The 19,749-nt window shown below is 33.1% G+C and overlaps 2 protein-coding genes across 2 annotated transcripts; one reads left to right on the top strand and one right to left on the bottom strand.

Moving 5' to 3' along the window:
• Positions 1-746: 746 nt before the first annotated feature.
• LOC133201149 (mitochondrial coenzyme A transporter SLC25A42-like) lies at positions 747-8,976 on the bottom strand. The gene is made up of 8 exons (XM_061336932.1): positions 8,889-8,976; positions 7,122-7,403; positions 6,242-6,350; positions 5,093-5,279; positions 4,655-4,771; positions 4,067-4,218; positions 3,836-3,958; positions 747-1,236 (listed from the first exon to the last, which is right to left on the bottom strand). The coding sequence occupies exons 2-8, from the start codon at positions 7,278-7,280 to the stop codon at positions 1,022-1,024; spliced, it is 1,062 nt and encodes a 353-aa protein (XP_061192916.1). The 5' UTR covers positions 7,281-7,403; positions 8,889-8,976; the 3' UTR covers positions 747-1,021.
• Positions 8,977-9,295: 319 nt separating this feature from the next.
• Positions 9,296-15,733, top strand: LOC133201055 (calmodulin-like protein 4). The gene is made up of 4 exons (XM_061336857.1): positions 9,296-9,358; positions 11,331-11,468; positions 11,864-12,046; positions 14,908-15,733. The coding sequence occupies exons 2-4, from the start codon at positions 11,402-11,404 to the stop codon at positions 15,003-15,005; spliced, it is 348 nt and encodes a 115-aa protein (XP_061192841.1). The 5' UTR covers positions 9,296-9,358; positions 11,331-11,401; the 3' UTR covers positions 15,006-15,733.
• The last annotated feature ends 4,016 nt before the right edge of the window (positions 15,734-19,749 follow it).

The raw sequence follows: 19,749 nt of genomic DNA, 5'->3' as shown, positions 1-19,749 counted from the left end.
ATAGATTGACTAAGACATATAAAAACAACCACTATAGCATTATCAGGACTAGTTTGTTCTTAATTGTGGAAAAAAAAATCTGTGTAAACATGCAATGATCAATATCTGAAAGCTAGGGAGGTAAAAATATAAACAAACCTAAGGTTTCACTCACATGCACATTTCTCTTAACATTTTCAAACATCTACACTTACTTACCTGTACACTTGAGCCAATTTTTATTTTTATAAAAAGATTTTTTTGTTCTTGTTTACCACTAATTGCAATTTCTATGTAAAATATAATTTTGCTTATCACAAAAAGCAAATGACTGCTCCGTAAGAACTCATTTTCATCAAAATCTAAAGAAACTCAACTCCTACACCAAAAACCATGATTTTTTTTACTGTACACATCTTTCAGTTTTTACATGTGTATCATTAGATTATTAAAGATTGTCAATTTTGAGGGACTTCAAAAATTACGGGGAAAAAACTTCTGTAAAAAAAATTCTTGAACACAATTTGTTTGAAAAAATATCAAATTTCACATATGAATGACATACACTGTTATGCAGTTACAAGTTCCATGTAAGAAACTCGGAAATAAGTCAGATTAATGTTTTGTTACATGTAATGATTCATTTATACATGTACTAGATATTAAAGCAAACTAAAACTTAACTGTCAAATGTATAACGTAATATCTTACTTGTCTATGAATTACTATAAAAATTTCTATAAACTTAATAATGTGTTGACATACAAACAGAACACAAACAATGCCTTTACACTTTCAACATTTAGAAAGAAAAACTCTGAAATAGTATGATGCATATTGAAAATCAGAAAATTAAAAAAATATTTTCTGACTATAAACTACCTATAACTTACCAAACACCTAACACTCATAAATTTTGGCTTCGTCTCACACAACATATCACATTTCATATAAATATTTTAAATCTACATTTCATAACAGGTACGCAAGAAATCAAAATGACTATAATTTCTTGAAAATATCTAAATGCCGCTTTCTATAATTACGTCCCATCTTCATCATCAACGTGAAAGTAGGTGAAGCTCCTAAGATAATGGAGAGAGATATCGTAAACCGTGAAGCTGGTGCCGACGGCGATGGGACCCTTGATCCAATTCATGCTCAGTCCCTTATACAGGCCTCTCCAACTCTCCGTTCTCCAGACTAAACAAACTGTCTGATAGATAGAGGTGTACTCATGACTGGTACCTGTCACACCTGTAAACCAGATAAAATTAACATAATTAATTAGTAATTAAAACGCTGTCTGATAGAGGTGTACTCTTGACTGGTACCCATCACACCTGTAACACAAGTAAATTAATTAGTAATTAGCATTGATTGTAAAATCATTTTCATCACTTTTTCAACCAGAAGTCTCTGATGAGACTGTAGCTCTACTGGTTTGTACTTATAAAAAAGAAAAGTAGCACTTGGACTTGAAACTTTGCAACAGCAATAAATAAAGTAATGATCCTTGGTTTAGTCTCTTTTTGTAGCAAAATTTATTGCAATCAGACAAAAACTGTAGGAAGAGTAACTTTTTAAAAGATTTTTTCAGAAATTTTAATTTTAGTAACCATGGCAACATCATTCATCAAAATAAAAAAAAACTGATAAAGACAATTATGTATCTCAGTGTAGTCTATTTGCATGCCACGTTACATTGAAATTAAAGCAAAACTATAGAAGGAATAGCATTTTGAATGCATTTCACAGAAATTTCTATTTTTAGTAACCAAGGCGACATCGTTCATCAAAATCAAAAACCGATGAACTATATAATTTATCTTAGTGTAGTCTACTTGTGTGCCAAGTTATACTGAAATCAAACCAAAACTGTAGGAGGAGTAGCATTTTAATGGAATTCCACAGAAACCATTGCAACACCAAAACTGAGGCCATCATTAAAAATATCTGTGTTTCCCCTAACCCAACCCAAAAATCTCAAGTTGGGTAGGTAGGTAGGCAAATAATTTTTTTTTGACAGCAGCTTTGAAAGTACATTCTTGAAATTGAATGGAATGATACCTTAAAAAGAAAGCGATTTGTAAACAGCCAGAATACCATACAAATGCTGTTTAGACTCAACACTTAAGGTAAATTTATTCACAGCTATTATTCAATCAAACTTGTGAAATATCTCATACCATAGTAAATTTTTTGAAATTGAATACATCTGTTTAAAAGATTCTCGGGTACGCAAGGACTGGACATCAGAATATATAATTATGTAGTTTTTCAGGGCTTCAAAATATGCAGTGGTTCTAGAGCATTTCGTTTTGGAGTCTCGAAGTAAGGAGCTATTTCTCTAAGTTGCAGGTTTAAATCCATGCGGGACGTTGAGACCTGTTCTTCAAATGAAACCAAAAAAATTGGGTTCAATGTCGCAGTAGATACTGGCACAAAAAAAGATCCCTCACAGCTCAATGGCCTAAAGTGCCGCGTACAGCTCTGAATTTGGAGCCCTTCACTAGACAAATGTTTAAATAAATGTTGTTGTCCCAATAATTATCAAAGGAATTCAAATCAAAGGAACAACCAATCTTCAAAGGCCTTGAAGAAAAATACATGGACGCCTCAGAGAGCTTTTATCATAATATCATATCTATTTGGAAAAAGTATGTTAACAATATTAAATTGAAACAAAACATATCTAAAAATGGTAAAATGTCATAAACAATGTCAAAGTCATTTAGTTTAACCCATGAATAAACGGCATCGAGAAAAGACGTTTGAATTCTATACATTAGGATGAAATATGCAGACATAATTACAATTCCTTTTGTCTCATATTGTAAATATAGGAATATTGATGAACTGTTCATAAGATCAAAGCTCAAATTAAATAAAACGCAGTAAAATTGATTGGTGTGTTCACAAGGTGGGCCCCTTGTCTGCTCATGAGGGGTATCAAGTAGAGGGCCTACGGGTCTAAGCATTCTCTCTATACGTACCTTAATTTTAAGACAGGTAAGTAAATACAACCAAAACACTCTTAATAGGTCAATGTATATTATACTTTATTAACAAAGTGTTTCAAGAGTGTAGGATTCTTATATGCTAAAGGCATAAGGTTGATACGTCGCCTTCTTTTAAAACACGAACTAACCCTCTGTGACCACATATTGTGGGCCCCATCTTGTTTCCAACAAACGCTTAATAATCACAGAATAAAATCAGTCGTTCTGATAAAAACAGATTTTTATGGAATTCTATTTAATAAAAGTTGATAAACCTAAAAAAAAATATTGGAATATCTTATGAAAAAAAACTTTCCAGTCAGCACGTTTCAAATGGATTGGTCGCGTTAGGGGAAACAAAGGTATTTTTTATTTTGGCCTGATAGATACGTATCTTAGTGTATTTTACTTGTGTGTCAACTTATACTGAAATCAAACCAAAACTGTAGAAGGAGTAGCGTTTTAAAGAAATTTCTATTTTTAGTGACCATGGCAACACTGTTCAACAAAATCAAAAACTGATGCACTTTGTTATGTATCTTAGTGTAGTCTACCTGTGTGCCAAGTTATAATGAAATCAGACCAAAACTGTAAAAGGAGTAGCGTTTTGAAAAATTGTTTGCAAACAAACGGACAGACAGCTAGACGGACAGACAACGGACACCTTATCGCATAAGCTCTTCTGGTCTCTAACCAGTAGAGCTAAAAAAAGGAGGGCTTTAAAAAGCTTTAAATGCTTTAATCAATTATTTAACAGAATAACAAATTTCACAAGAATTTCAACCAGCTAAAGTTTTTAGTCTTAGATGTAAGTCTTTTGTAAAACAGGTCCCAGTAACTTGATCTCCTCTCACCTGCTGTTTGCATCCTCCTTCTCACAATGTCTAGAGGGTAGGAAGCAGACTGTCCTATCAAGCCTGCCACCGCCCCAAAGCTCATCCTCTCTATAGGGTTAGGATCTCGACCATCACGGTAACCTTTAATATGTAAGGAAGCAGACTTTACATAATTCCTTAAAATAAACTTACTCATCCCACAAATGAAATGAAAAAAGATGAAAATGCTTAATTGTTGTAAAATCATACCAGCATGCCATTTCTTCAGAGTTTCATATGTGAAGAAACTGGCCCCTGAGTAAGGAATGGACCCCAGCACTGTGGGGGTAAAGCCTCTGTAGAGTGTAGCAACACCCTCAGCCTTCACTATGTGTCTGAATACTGACCAGAGGTTGCTGTATCTAAAAAAAAACATTAAAGATCTCTGACCTTTCAATCAATACAGAAACATTTAAAAAAAACAATTACTACATATTTTTCTCTTTTTCTTTGAATAGATTAAACTGCATGATCATTATCACATAACATGAATTTCTATGCTACCACAAACCCATGAGAACATCCATAGATCTATACATGTATATTTAAGAAGAAATTTACTTGCCCTCTCCTAGATAATTCAAACCCACATAAGTACTTACTATTGAATTCTCATAGAACAAATCATCGATATAAACTATAAAATTCCCTTAGATTTGACAGAGACTTATTTAGACTTGAAAGAGACTTACTGAGACTTGACAGAGACTTGCTGAGACTTGATAGTAACTTACTGAGACTTAACAGTGACTTACAGAGACTTTACAGTGACATGCATAAGACTTGACATAGACTTACTGAGACTTAACAGTAACAGCCATTCTAGCCCTCATCAGGTCGAGGGGATACGTAAGTGAGGAGGAGGTAACTCCAGCTAGAGACCCCGCCAGGAACCGCAGGTGTGGAGGAAGATGTCTGAAAAAAAGAAAGCAGCCACTTAATATTCATCTATTTCCAGAGAAAATGCATTAACAATTTGAAATACTTTTTAGCTAATTCACATCACAGCATTTGACCTTTTCACCTTCACCTAACATTGTCTTAACCTTGCTCAGCATCAATTATACTGTTCATGAGAAGCATGTTATATATACTCACTGTTTCCATCTGTACCAACTCAGCAATAATGATACTGCACATTAGAAGTGCATTATATATATTATATAGACTTACTGTTTTCACATGTCCCTGTTCAACATTAATTATACTGCTCAAAAGAAGATTATATTGACTTACTGTTTCCGCTTGTCCCTGCTCAGCAGTCTTTTATACTGCTCATGAGAAGCATACTGTATGGAAGCATAAGGGATGATTCTGACCATGGTAGCAGAGTTCCCCCTCCACAGTTTAGTGAACCCCTCCTTCTTCACTGTATCTATCAGGAAAAGGATGGCTCCCCTGAAGGAAAACTGCTTATGGGAGACTAAAAGGAAATCAACAAAAGTACAGTTAAACCTTGTTAACGCCAAGATATCTGAGGACTTGAGATCATGGAGATATGAGGTTAAAATACATGAAAAAGTGTTTAGGACTACAAATTCGTTTTTGACATTTCCATGGTATTGGGGATATTAATGTTTCAGGTATATACAAAAGTTCAACTGTATATCAAATTCTGTACCCTCTTAATGAAAAATTGGGTTTGATGAATACTGTGTGATTGTTTTTTAAGAAATCTTAAATAATGTTTGAATTTTTAAGAAAATGGAAATATTTCTTCCCCATACTATTAACGATTAATGAGATTTTTAGCCAATTAATTTTCTGAAGAAAAAGCGTCATTTAGCAAAGTTAGCAAATATGCACAGGTAATTGATGATACATTGATGATACATTCATAACATCGTATCACCTGTACTTTGTATCAGTTTCTCTCAGGGTTCGAAATTCACTATATACAACTCGCAAAACTCGAGTTAGAATTCCCAAATTGTGAGTTAAACTGTCTTTTCAAAAACCTGCGAGTTGATTTTTTTTGCATTGAAACTGTAGCACAATTATATAATATGACAGAACACAATGCTTTTGATTTAAATCAGTAATTTAAATAAAAGTAACACTGTAGTTGTATTTTGTGTATTGTACAGTAGTTACTTTTTCCTTAAGTTACATGTATTTAATTTATATAAATTTAACTTTATATGAAAATTGCAAGTAGTCTTATAAAATTGCGAGTTCACTTTCTTGGTACTCACAATTATTTGCAAGTTGGAATTTTAGGGAGTTTCTAACCCTGTCTCTGAAATACAAATCATCTCTCTTAGTAAAATTTTATGTATCCTTGACATGCTGAATTTTGAGTTTTAGATACCAGTACTAGAGGTTGGTCTGTGTTTTGTGAGATTAATGTATCTACATATGTTTTACATGTAGTGATGTACGTACTTTGAAAGTTAATCTTTGTCCTGTCTAGTGGGGCTATCACTGTCTTTGCCACAGCTCCCGCCATTGCTCCTGCTATCAGGGAGGTGATGATCTTACTGTGGTTTGATACCTGTGTAAAACAGTTAAAGCTTAATCTATATATATATTCAAATACAAGATACGTGTATCATTATCTTTTTTCCCAATGAGTACAATAATGTTATTATCAGATAAAGGACATTTAAGCATTAAATGCCTTGTGTATTTTACTGGATCATGAAATGCAAAGGGTTTACTAGGAAAAAGTACTTATATTAAAAGTAAATATTTGTCAAAATTTATCAAAAAATATCATTATGCTCAAGCAATATGGACTGGTTGAAAAAAATTAGATTAACTATTTATTTGAATAACATTAGACCAAACAAAAAAATATGTGTGGTTCCGGTTACACTTAAAAAAAAATTAGGGTAGGTAGGTAGGGGTTTTTTTGTTTTTTTTTTTTTTTTTGTTTTTTGTTTTTTTTAACAAAAAGATTTTCTTAATTTTTTCTAAATAATACCTATCACTGATTTGCAAATGGCATTTAGATGTGGTGTGATAATATACTAGTCAATATTGGTAGGGGACACCTACATGCTAGCTTGCTTTGGATTTAACACTATTAAACACTTGCACTATGTTTTGCAAGGAGGCGTCATTGCTGAAACTAAAACTTAAACTGGAGCCATTGATGGAAATCGGGGGAAATTCCGGAAAAAATATGAAAATTGCCAAAAAAAAAGTTTAGGGTCGGGGGTATAAAATAGGGAAGGTCGGGTAACCGGAACCACACATATTTTTTTATTTGGCCTTACTTCTTGGCCACAGATTAAAGCTGCCATTATGATTTAAAACTCACTTTCAAATTAATTTCATGCTCTCTATGCATTATCTCCTCTTCATTGTTCTCACACTCTGCCATTTTGGCCTGAATATCTCTCATGGATGCCCCCCGCATGGCTATTTCTGGAATTATTTGGTCAGCCTTTTCTCTCTTCATTGTCTCTTGATTATGCATTGATAAAGTTTTTTTTTCTGTATTAAATACAATGTACAATGCCCTTGATACCTTCCAAGGCTGTTCACACCACTATTAGTCTATTATGTTTTCTATTTTGTTTTCTCTCTACATTTTGCTTATCTGAAATAAAGAAATATAGAAAAATATATTTTTTAAAATATTTATCAAAATAATTTTAAATAAATGTTCAGCACACAAAATAAAAAGTTTCCATCATGCCCCTGTCAATTAACATACACAAATATTTTATAGAATCAAAAAATGTTTTAGAATTAAATACAATGTGCATGATGTGGTTCTGAAATTTATTATCAAAATACAGTGTTGTCCCCTTAGAATTTTGAAAAAGCAGGGAACATCTAAAAAGTAGAAGGGGGTCGGGGTTCTTCCCCTTACAAAAGGTTGAAGGGCAATACCAGAAAAACTTGTGGTTTACATTATTATAGGGGGAAATCAGAAATCCCCCCACCCCACCCTTTAAGGACAACCCTGAAATATTATTAATAAAAAAAATGCAAATGTCTATTAAATTTTAAACAATTTAATAAATTTCAGCAAGGAGATAGCAGGGGGATGGGGGCATTCCATATATATACAATTATTCTCTTCTACAAAATCTTAATGTGGTTTCATAAATTAAAATTAAATACATAATGAACCGATTTCTGTTGTTTTCATGGTTAAGAGCCAGGCTAAGATCGTCAAAATTATGTTTTAACTACAAATTTTACTTATATGATAGAATAGGACAATTAAGGCATGAATTTAAATACCAATCTAATCAATGTTTTTTTGTTTGGTTTTCTTGGTTTTTTTTTTTTTTTTTGATCCCATGAAAATTAATGAAACTGGAGGTATTATACTGTTTATTTTCAGTGCAGACCTACCTTCTACATGAATATTGTATTACATCCCCATACGATGTTCTTCGATAATTTTTTAAAATCTTTTTCTCTCCAGCAAATGATTAAAACAATGCAATGTTTATCTGTACTTCATATTCCTTGTTTACAATCAAGGCTTCATTCATAATAGAATAAGGATATTATACAGTTGTATGCATGTCATATCATCCTAGCTATATGTTACACATGACCATCATCAGTCATAACCTGCTTAGCTTATATAATTTGACAGTGATAAACAAATGTCAAATGTGGAAAAAAACATGTTAATTTTATCATTTGATTTTGCATAGACTAACATGAGGCAAAAGAAATTGTGATAAACATTTATTTTAAGACTAGGCGGCCTAATTTTTTGATGCAGTTCATAACTTATGCAATATCCTGAAGCTTAGGGTAACATGCCCTCCAAACATACACGTTTAGGCCTACCATGTTTACTACGACTCAAGTGTGGCTTCAATTTTCATTTTTTGTTAATGAAAAATTTCAGAAAAAGCCTGCATATTTTTTTTTATTCGTGGAATAGACAATGAGAGGTCAACGTGAGAGGTACGTACTGTCGGCTAACGACCGAAATATTAACCCCCCAACCGTGACCATTAGGCTCTGGAGCCATGTCTCCCTCCCAAACGGACGCAGACGACAATTTTTCTAAAGAATTTCCAACAACAGAAAAAAGTTAATTTCATTAACTTACTTCTTCACTGATATGTCCCATGCAAGTTACACAAGACACAAAAAATCAGGGGTGTTTTCATTCTGTTTACATCACCGATATTGTCCTCTCGACGCAGATGTGTGGATTTTAGAGTTACCTCCCGCAAAATAAACAGTAACGCATAGAATGTTTTGTAGTTTCATAATCTTTTTTCTCCCCTTATATTCTGTGGCGATCAAGGGATTTGGAATAAGAATTATTGACTTGACATTATTTTACCCATTTTTTGTTCCAATACATTTTTTCCTAAAATTTTATAGGACTGCAGAAAAAAAATGTTTACAAAGGGAAGTAATTCACATTCTGATAGCTAAGTCAAAATGGTAAGTGCTGCAGTGTACGCCTATTTTTGCTTGTTCTTTTGTGTTTGAATACGATAAAATTCTTGTGATAAAGTTGCATTTCTTTGTGTTTTCAGGCAAAATTCTTCAGTCAGACGGATATAGATAGTAAGTGTATATCATATTTGTCCCATCTCACCTGAATAAAGTCCATACCTGTTCTCCTTATGACCACGCCCACATTCCTGGAACAAACTCTGTCCTCACTTCATTCCTGTAATTTTTATTTACACACATATTGAAATTGTGTTTGTATTCACTCTAATCCTCTCAAATCTATACTGTTAATGTTCGACATTAATTAATCAGATCCAGCTTTATTAATTTAGATATTCAAAATAGCTTTATATAGCTATTTACTCACAGCTTTTTACAAATATTTTCTTTTTTGACAAGAAAGGAAAAAAGTGTAACTCTGTGACTATTCATATATAATACGGACTATAAAAATAATCCAAATCAAAGATAATTTAGGTATTGCAACTTTTGAACACTCTTAAGCAAAAAATGTACTTGGTATTTCCATTGTTTGGATAACTGTATACAACTTTTTGTTCAGTGAGGCAGAGATAAGTATGCTTCACATTAATTGTGCTTTATTTACATTTGCAAATATTTTTCTTAGATGAACCTATAGAAGAGAAAATATGTTCAATTCTGTATGAACTTATTAGGGGGTCAGAGGTCATGGCGTGACCGAATCACACAGCGAGACGATATCTTGTCTACATATTTCTGTCACAGTGACACTGGTTTCGGAACTTCTGAACCGTCAAAGCGATGAAAAAGATAAAATTATTGAAACATATATTTTTTTTTCGTTCAACAAATGATTGTTAGATCTTTCTTTGGTGTGAAGAATGTTTCTAATTAGCCTAAAATCACGCTTACCTTTTTAACCCGAAATTCCTTTGAAGGTATGTAAACTGAAGACGATATAGCACCGCTTTTGACTTCATATATAAAGAACTAGTACAATAATAGTAAGATTATTCTCAGTAGCGATCATTGTTTTTTCATTACGAACAGTTATTTCCTGAACTGGACGGCTTAACATCCATGTAAATATTCAAATGTTGGAGCGAGGCGAACTCTGAAGAACAAACAGCTTCTAGGTCATTGCGCGTCACAACATAGCAATACGGCGGGCCGTTTGTGTAATAAATGCAGTTCTACTCAGAATATTCGTCTCAAATGTAAATAAAAGTAATAAACAACAATGTTAAAAAGTTCACTGGGAAATGAACTTGGTTGGTACGTGATCAAATCTTCTGAGAAGCCCTTCGGGCTTCACAGGATTTGATCACGTGACCAACCAAGTTCATTTCCCAGAGAACTTTTTAACATTGTTGTTTATTTCTTAAGAAAATTTACTAATTGATCAAATTACTTTGTTGACTAGATTTGACTCCTTTATAATTTCATTCAAGAGGTAAATTTTAAATCAATTGCTTTTATTAGCTCCTAAAACATTTAGAACTTTGAGTGCAAAGTCTATAATTGAGACACATTTTGGTTATGAGCATGTTTTTTTTTTTTTTTCCAGAACAGTACAAAATTTTATTATATCCCATTATGGGTTATTTTATCCAAATCTGGCTTTTATAACCAATTTTGGCAAACTGGTCATAGCCTTGTTTTGTTAAAAAAATGAATTCATTTTCCTATCTATATTTTTAAATTTTCTGTACTCTAGGAATAAATTTTACAAAAATTGAAAAATTATAATATATATGGTTTTTTATTTTTTTTATTTTTTTTTTTTTGGTGCTAAATTATTTTACATGTATGACAACAATAAGTGTAGTATACACACATCAATGACATGAATATTTGTCCTGAAGTTTTGTTGTATGCTGAAGAAGAATAAAGGCAACTTGCAGGGCTTTTAAAAAGGTTAAAAACAGTTGGCACTTTTACAAAATTAGGAGGTACCTTGTGAAAGTGATTTCAAATATATGTTATAGAATTTTTCTCCAACAAATATTTTGTCTGGTACAATTATAATTTTAGCGAAATAAAAATACCGGGTACTTTTTGAAAACTTTGAACTCGATTTAAATATAGGATTGTTTTGTAGAGTTCAAGGAATGTTTCTTCTTCCATGCCAGGAGGGGTCACATTGCCAATGAACAGGAACTGTCCCTCGTAATGAGGTCCCTGGGGTACAGCCCCACCCCTCAGGAGGTTTCCAAGTACTTTAAGAAGTATACCAAAGGTAAATCAATCTTGACGACCATGTTTGATCATTTTCCTCTTTACTACATTTTACTGTTACAATGAAATTATCCATTTTATGTATATAGTAAAACTTGTGTAATACGTACATCTCTGGTTCGATATAATTGGCCAGATTAGACGAAATTCCAGATTAGGTAATTTAACATTTAACATAATTGAATTTACTGAAAGGGACTTGAAGTGTACATCATATTAGGCAAGATTTTGATCTACAGAACATGGAAATCAGACAAGTTTCCCTGTACTTTGTTTTGTGTTAATGAGCAATTTTACAATTAAATCATGTGCTATGTAAACTGGTGATGGTGTCAATGCAGTTTTGACCAAAATTAGAAGAAAGAACTAGGAGTACATTTTTTAAAAATTTTTCAGACAATAAAATAGAATTTGCTTCCTTCCTTGAGGCGATGCATGATCATACCAGTGTAGAAAATCCTGAGAAAGAATTATTGGATGCTTTCAAGTCACATGACACAGAGAGGCGGGGCTACGTCAATTCTGCAGAGGTTCAACATATCATGATGAACATGGGAGAAAAACTGAGTAGACAGGAAGGTATGTAAATCATACTGGACCTTAACTGAAACCTAAAACTGAGTAGACAGGAAGGTAAATCATACTGGACTTTAACTGAAACCTAAAACTGAGTAGACAGGAAGGTAGGTAAATCATACTGGACCTTAACTGAAACCTAAAACTGAGTAGACAGGAAGGTAGGTAAATCATACTGGACCTTAACTGAAACCTAAAACTGAGTAGACAGGAAGGTAGGTAAATCATACTGAACCTTAACTGAAACCTAAAACTGAGTAGACAGGAAGGTAGGTAAATCATACTGGACCTTAACTGAAACCTAAAACTGAAGAGCTTTGATTTTTGAGAAATTCACAGCTGGCAGATTAAGGCTCTAAGTTAATCTTGCTCTTTGTAAGCCTTTATTGTGGAATAAAGTTGTTAAAAATAACAGTGAGATAAAGATTTTTGTTTAAAAATAATGAAAAAGAAAACTTATGCTGATCTATCCAGTAGCACTGTCTGTAACCTAGATTTAATTAATGATTGTCTGATAATGATATCCAGTGAGGTGTGACTGACTGCTTTAGATTGTAATGCTTCATATATAATATTTTTTTAATTTTTGGCTGTTTTTTTTTTTCCATAAATTTCAAAAAAAGTGAAAGTGTATTAATTCTTTGAAAATCTTCTTCTCTGCTCCAGGGTATTAAATAAAGTAACTAAGTACATAGTTATGACAAGCAAGAGTGCCTCTTCCAAAATTGTGAATTTCATGGTCCTTGGGTCAGGGGTTCTGGTGTGTGTGTGTGGGGGGGGGGGGGGGGGGGATGGCTCTATTGATTATATAGTGAAAATGCATTAATTCTTTGAAAATTTCCTTCTTTGCTCATGGGTATTAAATAAAGTAACTAAGTACATAGTTATGACGAGCAAGAGTGCCTCTTCCAAAATTATGAATTTCATGGTCCCTGTATCAGGGGTTCTGATGTAAGGGCAGGGCTCTATTGATTATATAGTGAAAATGCATTGATTTTTTGAAAATATTCTTCTCTGCTCCTGGGTATTAAATAAACTTACTAAGTACATTAGTTATGAAGAGCAAGAGTGCCTTTTCAAAAATTGTAAATTTCATGGCCCCTGGGTCAGGGGTTCTGGTATTAGGGCGGGCTCTATTGATTATATAGTGAAAATGCATTAATTCTTTGAAAATCTTCTTCTCTGCTCCTGGGTATTAGATAAAATAAATTAGTGCATAGTTATGATGAGCATGGTTGCCTCTTCCAAAATTGTGAATTTCGTGGCCCTTGGGTCAGGGGTTATGGTATAAGGTTGGGGCTCCATTGATTTTATGGTGAAATGCATTAATTCTTTGAAAATCTTCTCTGCTCTTGGGTATTAGATAAACTAACAAAGATCATAGTTATGGTGAGCATGGTTGCCTTTTCAGAAATTGTGAATTTTATGGCCCCTTGGTCAGAGGTTCAGGTCTTCGGGCGGGGCTCTATTGATTATATAGTAAAAATGCATTAATTCTTTGAAAATCTTCTTCTCTGCTCCTGGGTATTAAATAAACTAACTTAGTGCATAGTTATGATGAGCATGGCTGCCTCCTCAGAAATTGTGACTTTCATGGCCCCTAGGTCAAGGTTTCTGCTGTTAGGACGGGGCTCTATTGAGTACATATGAAAAATGCATAAATTCTTTCAAAATCTTCTTCTCTGCTCCTGGGTATTATTCAAACAAAGGAAGTGCATGGTTATGATAAGGAAGACTGCCTTTTCCAAAATGGTGAAATTCATGGCCCCTGGGTTAAAGGGGGGAGGGGGTATGATGAGCAAGGGTGCCTCTTCCAGAATTGTGATTTCATAGCCCCTGGGTCAGATGTTCTGGTGTAAGGGTGGGGCTTTATTTTTTTTTATTATATATTGAAAATGCATTTCTTTAAAAATCTTCTTGGCTTCTGGGCATATATGAGGCAAAAAGAGTAAAGTTTTAATATGCAAAGGTATTTTTACCAGAATTTTGAACACCAGGACCATTTAGTCAAGTGTTCTGGTTCTGGCCAGGGCTCTATTAACTTGTATTCTGCTGAGCAAAGTTATTCCCCTTTGCCATTCACCTTTGATAATTAATCACTGTAAACAATGTATTTGAAAGGTTAATAGAATACAAGAATTATGCAAGAATATTTATTGTATAATACAAAAAGTACTTTTTTATAATTTTAATGATCAGGTAGACTTGGAAATAATAGATGAAAAAAAATGAGACAAAAATAACTCTTCTTAAAATGTTCTTTAAAAACCAAGAGAGGCCAATGTGAGAAGTTATAATATGGGGTTAAAATTTAGACATTTTGTTAATAGTCTGCATGGTAATAGTGATAAATGGGGGACAGATAGATGCTAGACCAGTTATTTTGTTGATGCTAATCATATTATTTTTTCTTGCTTTTGGGCAACAAAGCTTCATTTATCAGTTAATGGATCCTCTAAATTGTTGTATTGTACTCAGGTGACCATTAAGGCCCTTGGGCCTCTTGTTTTAGCTATTGAAGTTAAAATACACAAGGGAAAAGTGGTTAAGACTTTTTACTTCAACATATCCATGGTATTTTAAATATCTCTAAAGTTCAGCTGTAATTTCAACCTGAAGTATATAAGGCCATTCCAACTTATTTTCTTTGTGTATTGTTCACAGATGGAATTGGCTTTAGGGTTTGAAATTATTAAATAAAAAAAAAACTTATTAAAAAATGTATCTTAAATCTTATATATGAATGAACAGAGGGATGATGAACCTTGAATTAATTCTTAGTTAATTTTCGATTAGTTCTTAGTTAATTTTTAATTAATTCTTAGTTTGCCTTGTAAATTAACCCTATTCTGCTTTACTTGCAGTTGATGCCTTGTTCCGAGAGGTTGGAATCCAACATGGAGGACAGATTCGTTACAATGACTTTGTGAAATCATTACTTACCCCAGTTCCTGATTATTGATTTTTTACAGTTAATATCTTGTAAACATGTGTAAAGATCAACTTTTGCTGCATGTACATTACAATGGCTTTTACAGGAACACATGCTCATGTAAAATGTGTCACCAAAGAAAACATATATTAATTTAATGTTCATTACTATACCAGTATACTGTATACATGTATTTTGAATAATTTGTGGGATCCATTAATGGCATTTAACATCTTGTAAAGACTTTTGCTTCGTTACTGTAACAATGGTTTTACAGGTACACATGATCTTGTGAAGACTTTTGCTTCATTATAATGGTTTTACAGGAACACATGCTCTTGTTAAATGATATTTAATTAATGTCGTTCAATGCTACTTCATTAACTGTATATTTTAATTAATTTGGGAGCTCTGGATGGCAGGTTTTTTTTCTTCATTTTATTCTGGTAGTACAGTACATGCAGTATGCAATTTGCAATTTGATACATGTTTCAAAATGAATGCTAAAATATTTGACATTTTGTCATCAAAATAAACGAAATAATACCTAGTACATGTATATTATATATATCATGAATATGTTTTGGTTTTTGGTTTAGGAAATACATGTATTTGCAATTTTTATTTGTTTGAATTATAGGGGGGATTTATTACAGTTTCTAATATATAAAAGCTGTCAGTGCTTTACTAGAGCTGTTTTGTTACTCCTTATAAATTGTATACATGTATTAATATATAAAGATGCATTCCATTCTCTATTTTTGTAATTATTTGGTTTTTGTCTAAAATATTTGGTTGTAAGTTGTATCCATTGTTTTACTTTTATATACTGATATTTTCTAGTAATTACATGTACATGCCGTATTGTCTTTAAAAAGAAATTCCAATGTATTTTTCACAGTTATAAACTTTTATATATCATGTGATTACCTGTATTTGATTTTGATAGTTGGACCATACATGTAGAACTGATATGTACTGCTAGGTTGTGATAAAATAAAAAAATGTTAAGTACAGAGTAAACGAGTTTTATGTACTAAGTAAATTTAATTAAGGTCCATTCCCTGCATATGTCCAAGTCCAGAGCTTCTGATCCAGTCTGCTGAGTCACTCTGCTCTACATATTTTGGAAATTTGTGCCAAGTTTAATATGTTAAAGAAGCTCTAAATAATTTCACTGCTGATTGTAGGAGAGGTTAAATCAGAGTGATCTGCCCTTAGATGTACATGACGTAAGATCAATCATACTTAACATAGAATGAATGGAATGAATGCATATAGTTAAGTATTTTTGATGTTATATTAGACCAAGATAAAGTAAACTAAATAAATAAATTACATGGATTTTCAATCAAAGACATTTTTTGGAACAAATACTTCATGGGTTTTGAAAATTTTACCTGCAGGGGAAATACATTCATGGCAGACAACTATGAAACAAGAATGAATTAGAAAAACTCATCTTTATTTGATATAATTTTATTGGGGTTCTAAAAACATTTCATTCTTAAACCGTCCTTGATGCGGAATTAGACCAAAGCCCCCCCCCCCCCCCCCCATTACTAATTTCTGTAGATTTTACTTTCTGGAATAACAACCCTCTACCTGAGATGTCTAATGTCAAATGAAGGAAACAAGTGCATTGATCCAAACTCCGATCCCGGGCAAATCTATTGGGGAAGAGGGGGCAACTTTCCCAAAGAGAAAAAGAAGCATTACATTACGGTGGAAAATTTTTACAAAACAGTTCATGGCCGTAGGAAACGGGGGGGGGGGTGCCACCCCCCCTCCCCCCCCCCCCCATAATTTTGCCGAAATATAGAATACTATAGAAAACATAGCTGCTACATGCTTGTGTCCCCTCAATGATAATATCTGATGACTTTTTTTTTTTTTTTTTTTTTTTTTTTGTTAAGGAATTTTGGTAGTTCATATAGGTTCATAGTGCCACCCCCCTCCCCCAACTGAAAACGTATGGTTGTGCCCCCTCAAAGTGAAATTGCTTCCTACGGGCCTGCAGCTAGAAAACGTGAAGAGGGGTCGGCTTTTCAATGACAATTTCCATGCTAATTTTACAGCAAAAAAGTATATATTCTCTAGGGGAGAAAGTGGGGAAGAGCACCCCACCTCCGGTCCTCATTGCATGCTTGTACTTTATGGTCAAAACTTTTAAGATACTAATTAAGCTTTGCCTAGTTTGTGCGGTTTTCATTAACAGTTTTCAGTAGCTTTGGAAATTGGGACCATTATCATCTTTGACCTGTTGACGTACCGTGTACATGTATATTTAGAATTCTTGTATTGAAGCAACTTTAATTATATTTTATGGTTTGAGTTTTCCGTCTGCCAGTACCAAGAATAAACTAAGTGAATCAGCTAGTCTTTGGAATTTTCTGGAAAGTTTTATTCCATGACATATCTAAAAATATTTACCCATTTCTTGGTTTTAAATCCAAAAGAAAACATTTAATGAAATATACATGTACATCCTGATTGTATTTCCACAACATATATATTTTATTCTTCAAGTATTAAAAAAATCGCATACATCCACAACAGCTGTTCATTTTATACACTGGTTTTCCCCCAGAAAACATAATTATTCAAGGCCACCAGAGATCACTTCACGCGCATCTTTATATATAAACATCGCGCGATCAATATTATATTCGCTCGATCGTGACCCCAAAATGCAATGTGTGTCCTGACCGAGTGAATTCATAGACACAACAGACGATTCCAATACACAGAAATGGGGGAAATTCCTACTGACCTATATTTAGACTGAGGTCAACGACTTGAGGTGGATCACGGTGACCTAGCTTACTCTAATTATAACAGGGCAATGTTCTATGATGAACTTCCGTGGCCTGGATATCGTACTATTACGCAAGATGTGTGTTTAAAATCCAGCGTTCATTGAACATTCCCGTCTGATTTAACACTGGGTTATGCAGTGGAAAATTATGATATGGTTAAAAGGTGGATGGAAACTTTCATGTTTAAATAGAGCGCATCAGGGAAATAATATGATTTATCGTCTTCGGAACAAGTAGAATCTTTTTAAACATTATTTTTAAATACAGTTTATATGCATACAACCAGGGACCTATATACCAAGTATAAGTTAGTATATAGGTCCCTGATACAACTTATTCTCAGATTATATATTATATCTACAAATTAATACAGATTAAATAAAGTCATTGACTTTAATAAAAGGTATAATTAATTGATCTATAGAATTATGCATTCATTAAACTTTCAAAGACAGACGAAGTATATCGACTGAGAGTGATTTAAAAGTGCATATTCAAAAATAAACCACTGTGTCAACTGAAGTCAATGAACCCGTTGCACAATATGCCACCTGTAAGCTATATTGTTAAAAAACATCAAAAGCAGGCCGGCCAGTCCTTTTTGGCCCCAGAAATCCCCATGCGCCGAATTCTCTAAATATAAAATGTTAAAATACATGTATGTTGTTAATACATGACCATTAAACAATATGTCAGATGATGTTGTTAAAATTTATATACTAGTATAAACCATTAAAAAATTAAATGTCAATCAGAGTCAAAATGTACAAATGAAAGCAGTATAATAAGTGCATGTAGGGGGCGGATCCAGTAAACTTTTTTTATAACCATTCATTTAAAAACAGCCAATTACGACTAAGACATTTAACAATTGTCTGTAATCAGATGTGATTTTTTTTTTAAAGATTATCCACAAGTTATATTGCAAATATAAAAGAAATATATATATTTTTTTGCTACATACTTTTAACGTAAAACAGACTTGTTTGGATAAAAACCAACAAGCCATTTCTCAGTTCAAGTTTAAAGTGAAAAAAGAAATGTCATATAAAAGAAACAAAAATATTAACTTTTATTTGGAGGTCATACACTCTGCACGCAATCTTACAAGAAGAATGGACACTGATATGTATATGTGGATAAAAAAGAATTTTTGAAAAAGAATGTTCCTCGTGTGGATTAAATTTACTAAATTACTAAATTTACTAAATTTACTCTTTCTATCGCGCCTCAAGTGGTCAGCGGCTTTTATTTCTTTTTCGCTCTCAGCTGCAAGTTTGTTGCTGAAGTAAGTTGTGCGTTCTCTTCCCAAATTCAAACTTGTTCTAAGCATACCTATATTGTCTTCCCACAAATTTTTATTAAAATAGAAAATTTGGTGTTATGACTATTTGTCATAACACCAAATTTTCTATTTTAATAAGAATTTGTGGGAAGACAATATCTTTACTTTTATTCTTTCTCAGTGTAAATTCTACAACAAGAACAAACCAATAATATTTTTCAGATATTTTCTGATATTTTTAGTTGTTGTTGATATAACAGTCATGCACCACTATTAAAAAAAGACTAGGAAGCGATGTGTTTCCCTTGTGGACAGGACACCCCCCACCCCCCTCCCTGCAATATTCAAACCCGGAGCTTGTTGGACATTTCTTCACATGTTATATATTTATTATACACTTAGTACTTGTGTTCTAAATAAGAACGGTCCGACAAGTATGTAGTAGACATGTATACATGTACCTGTACCCTTAAAAAAGTTTCATGTACGAGGGTTGTCCGGTAGAATCGTTGACAAGTTGTCTACAGTGAAAAATAAACTGTATTCCTTCGACCAATCAGATAAAGCGTAATATATCAAACCTCCTGCAAGGATGTCAATAGAGAAATAAAATTTTACGTGTTCGTCTAATAAATCGTCTGATTACAGCATATGAAACACTAAAGATGGG

This window comes from Saccostrea echinata, unplaced genomic scaffold (genome assembly GCF_033153115.1).
Source record: "Saccostrea echinata isolate AGI-Se365-2 ecotype Australia unplaced genomic scaffold, CSIRO_AGI_Sech_v1 ptg000042l, whole genome shotgun sequence".
Taxonomy (NCBI): Eukaryota; Metazoa; Mollusca; class Bivalvia; order Ostreida; family Ostreidae; genus Saccostrea; species Saccostrea echinata.
Note: the sequence above shows the minus strand (reverse complement) of the source record. Positions and strands in the feature narration are given on the sequence as shown.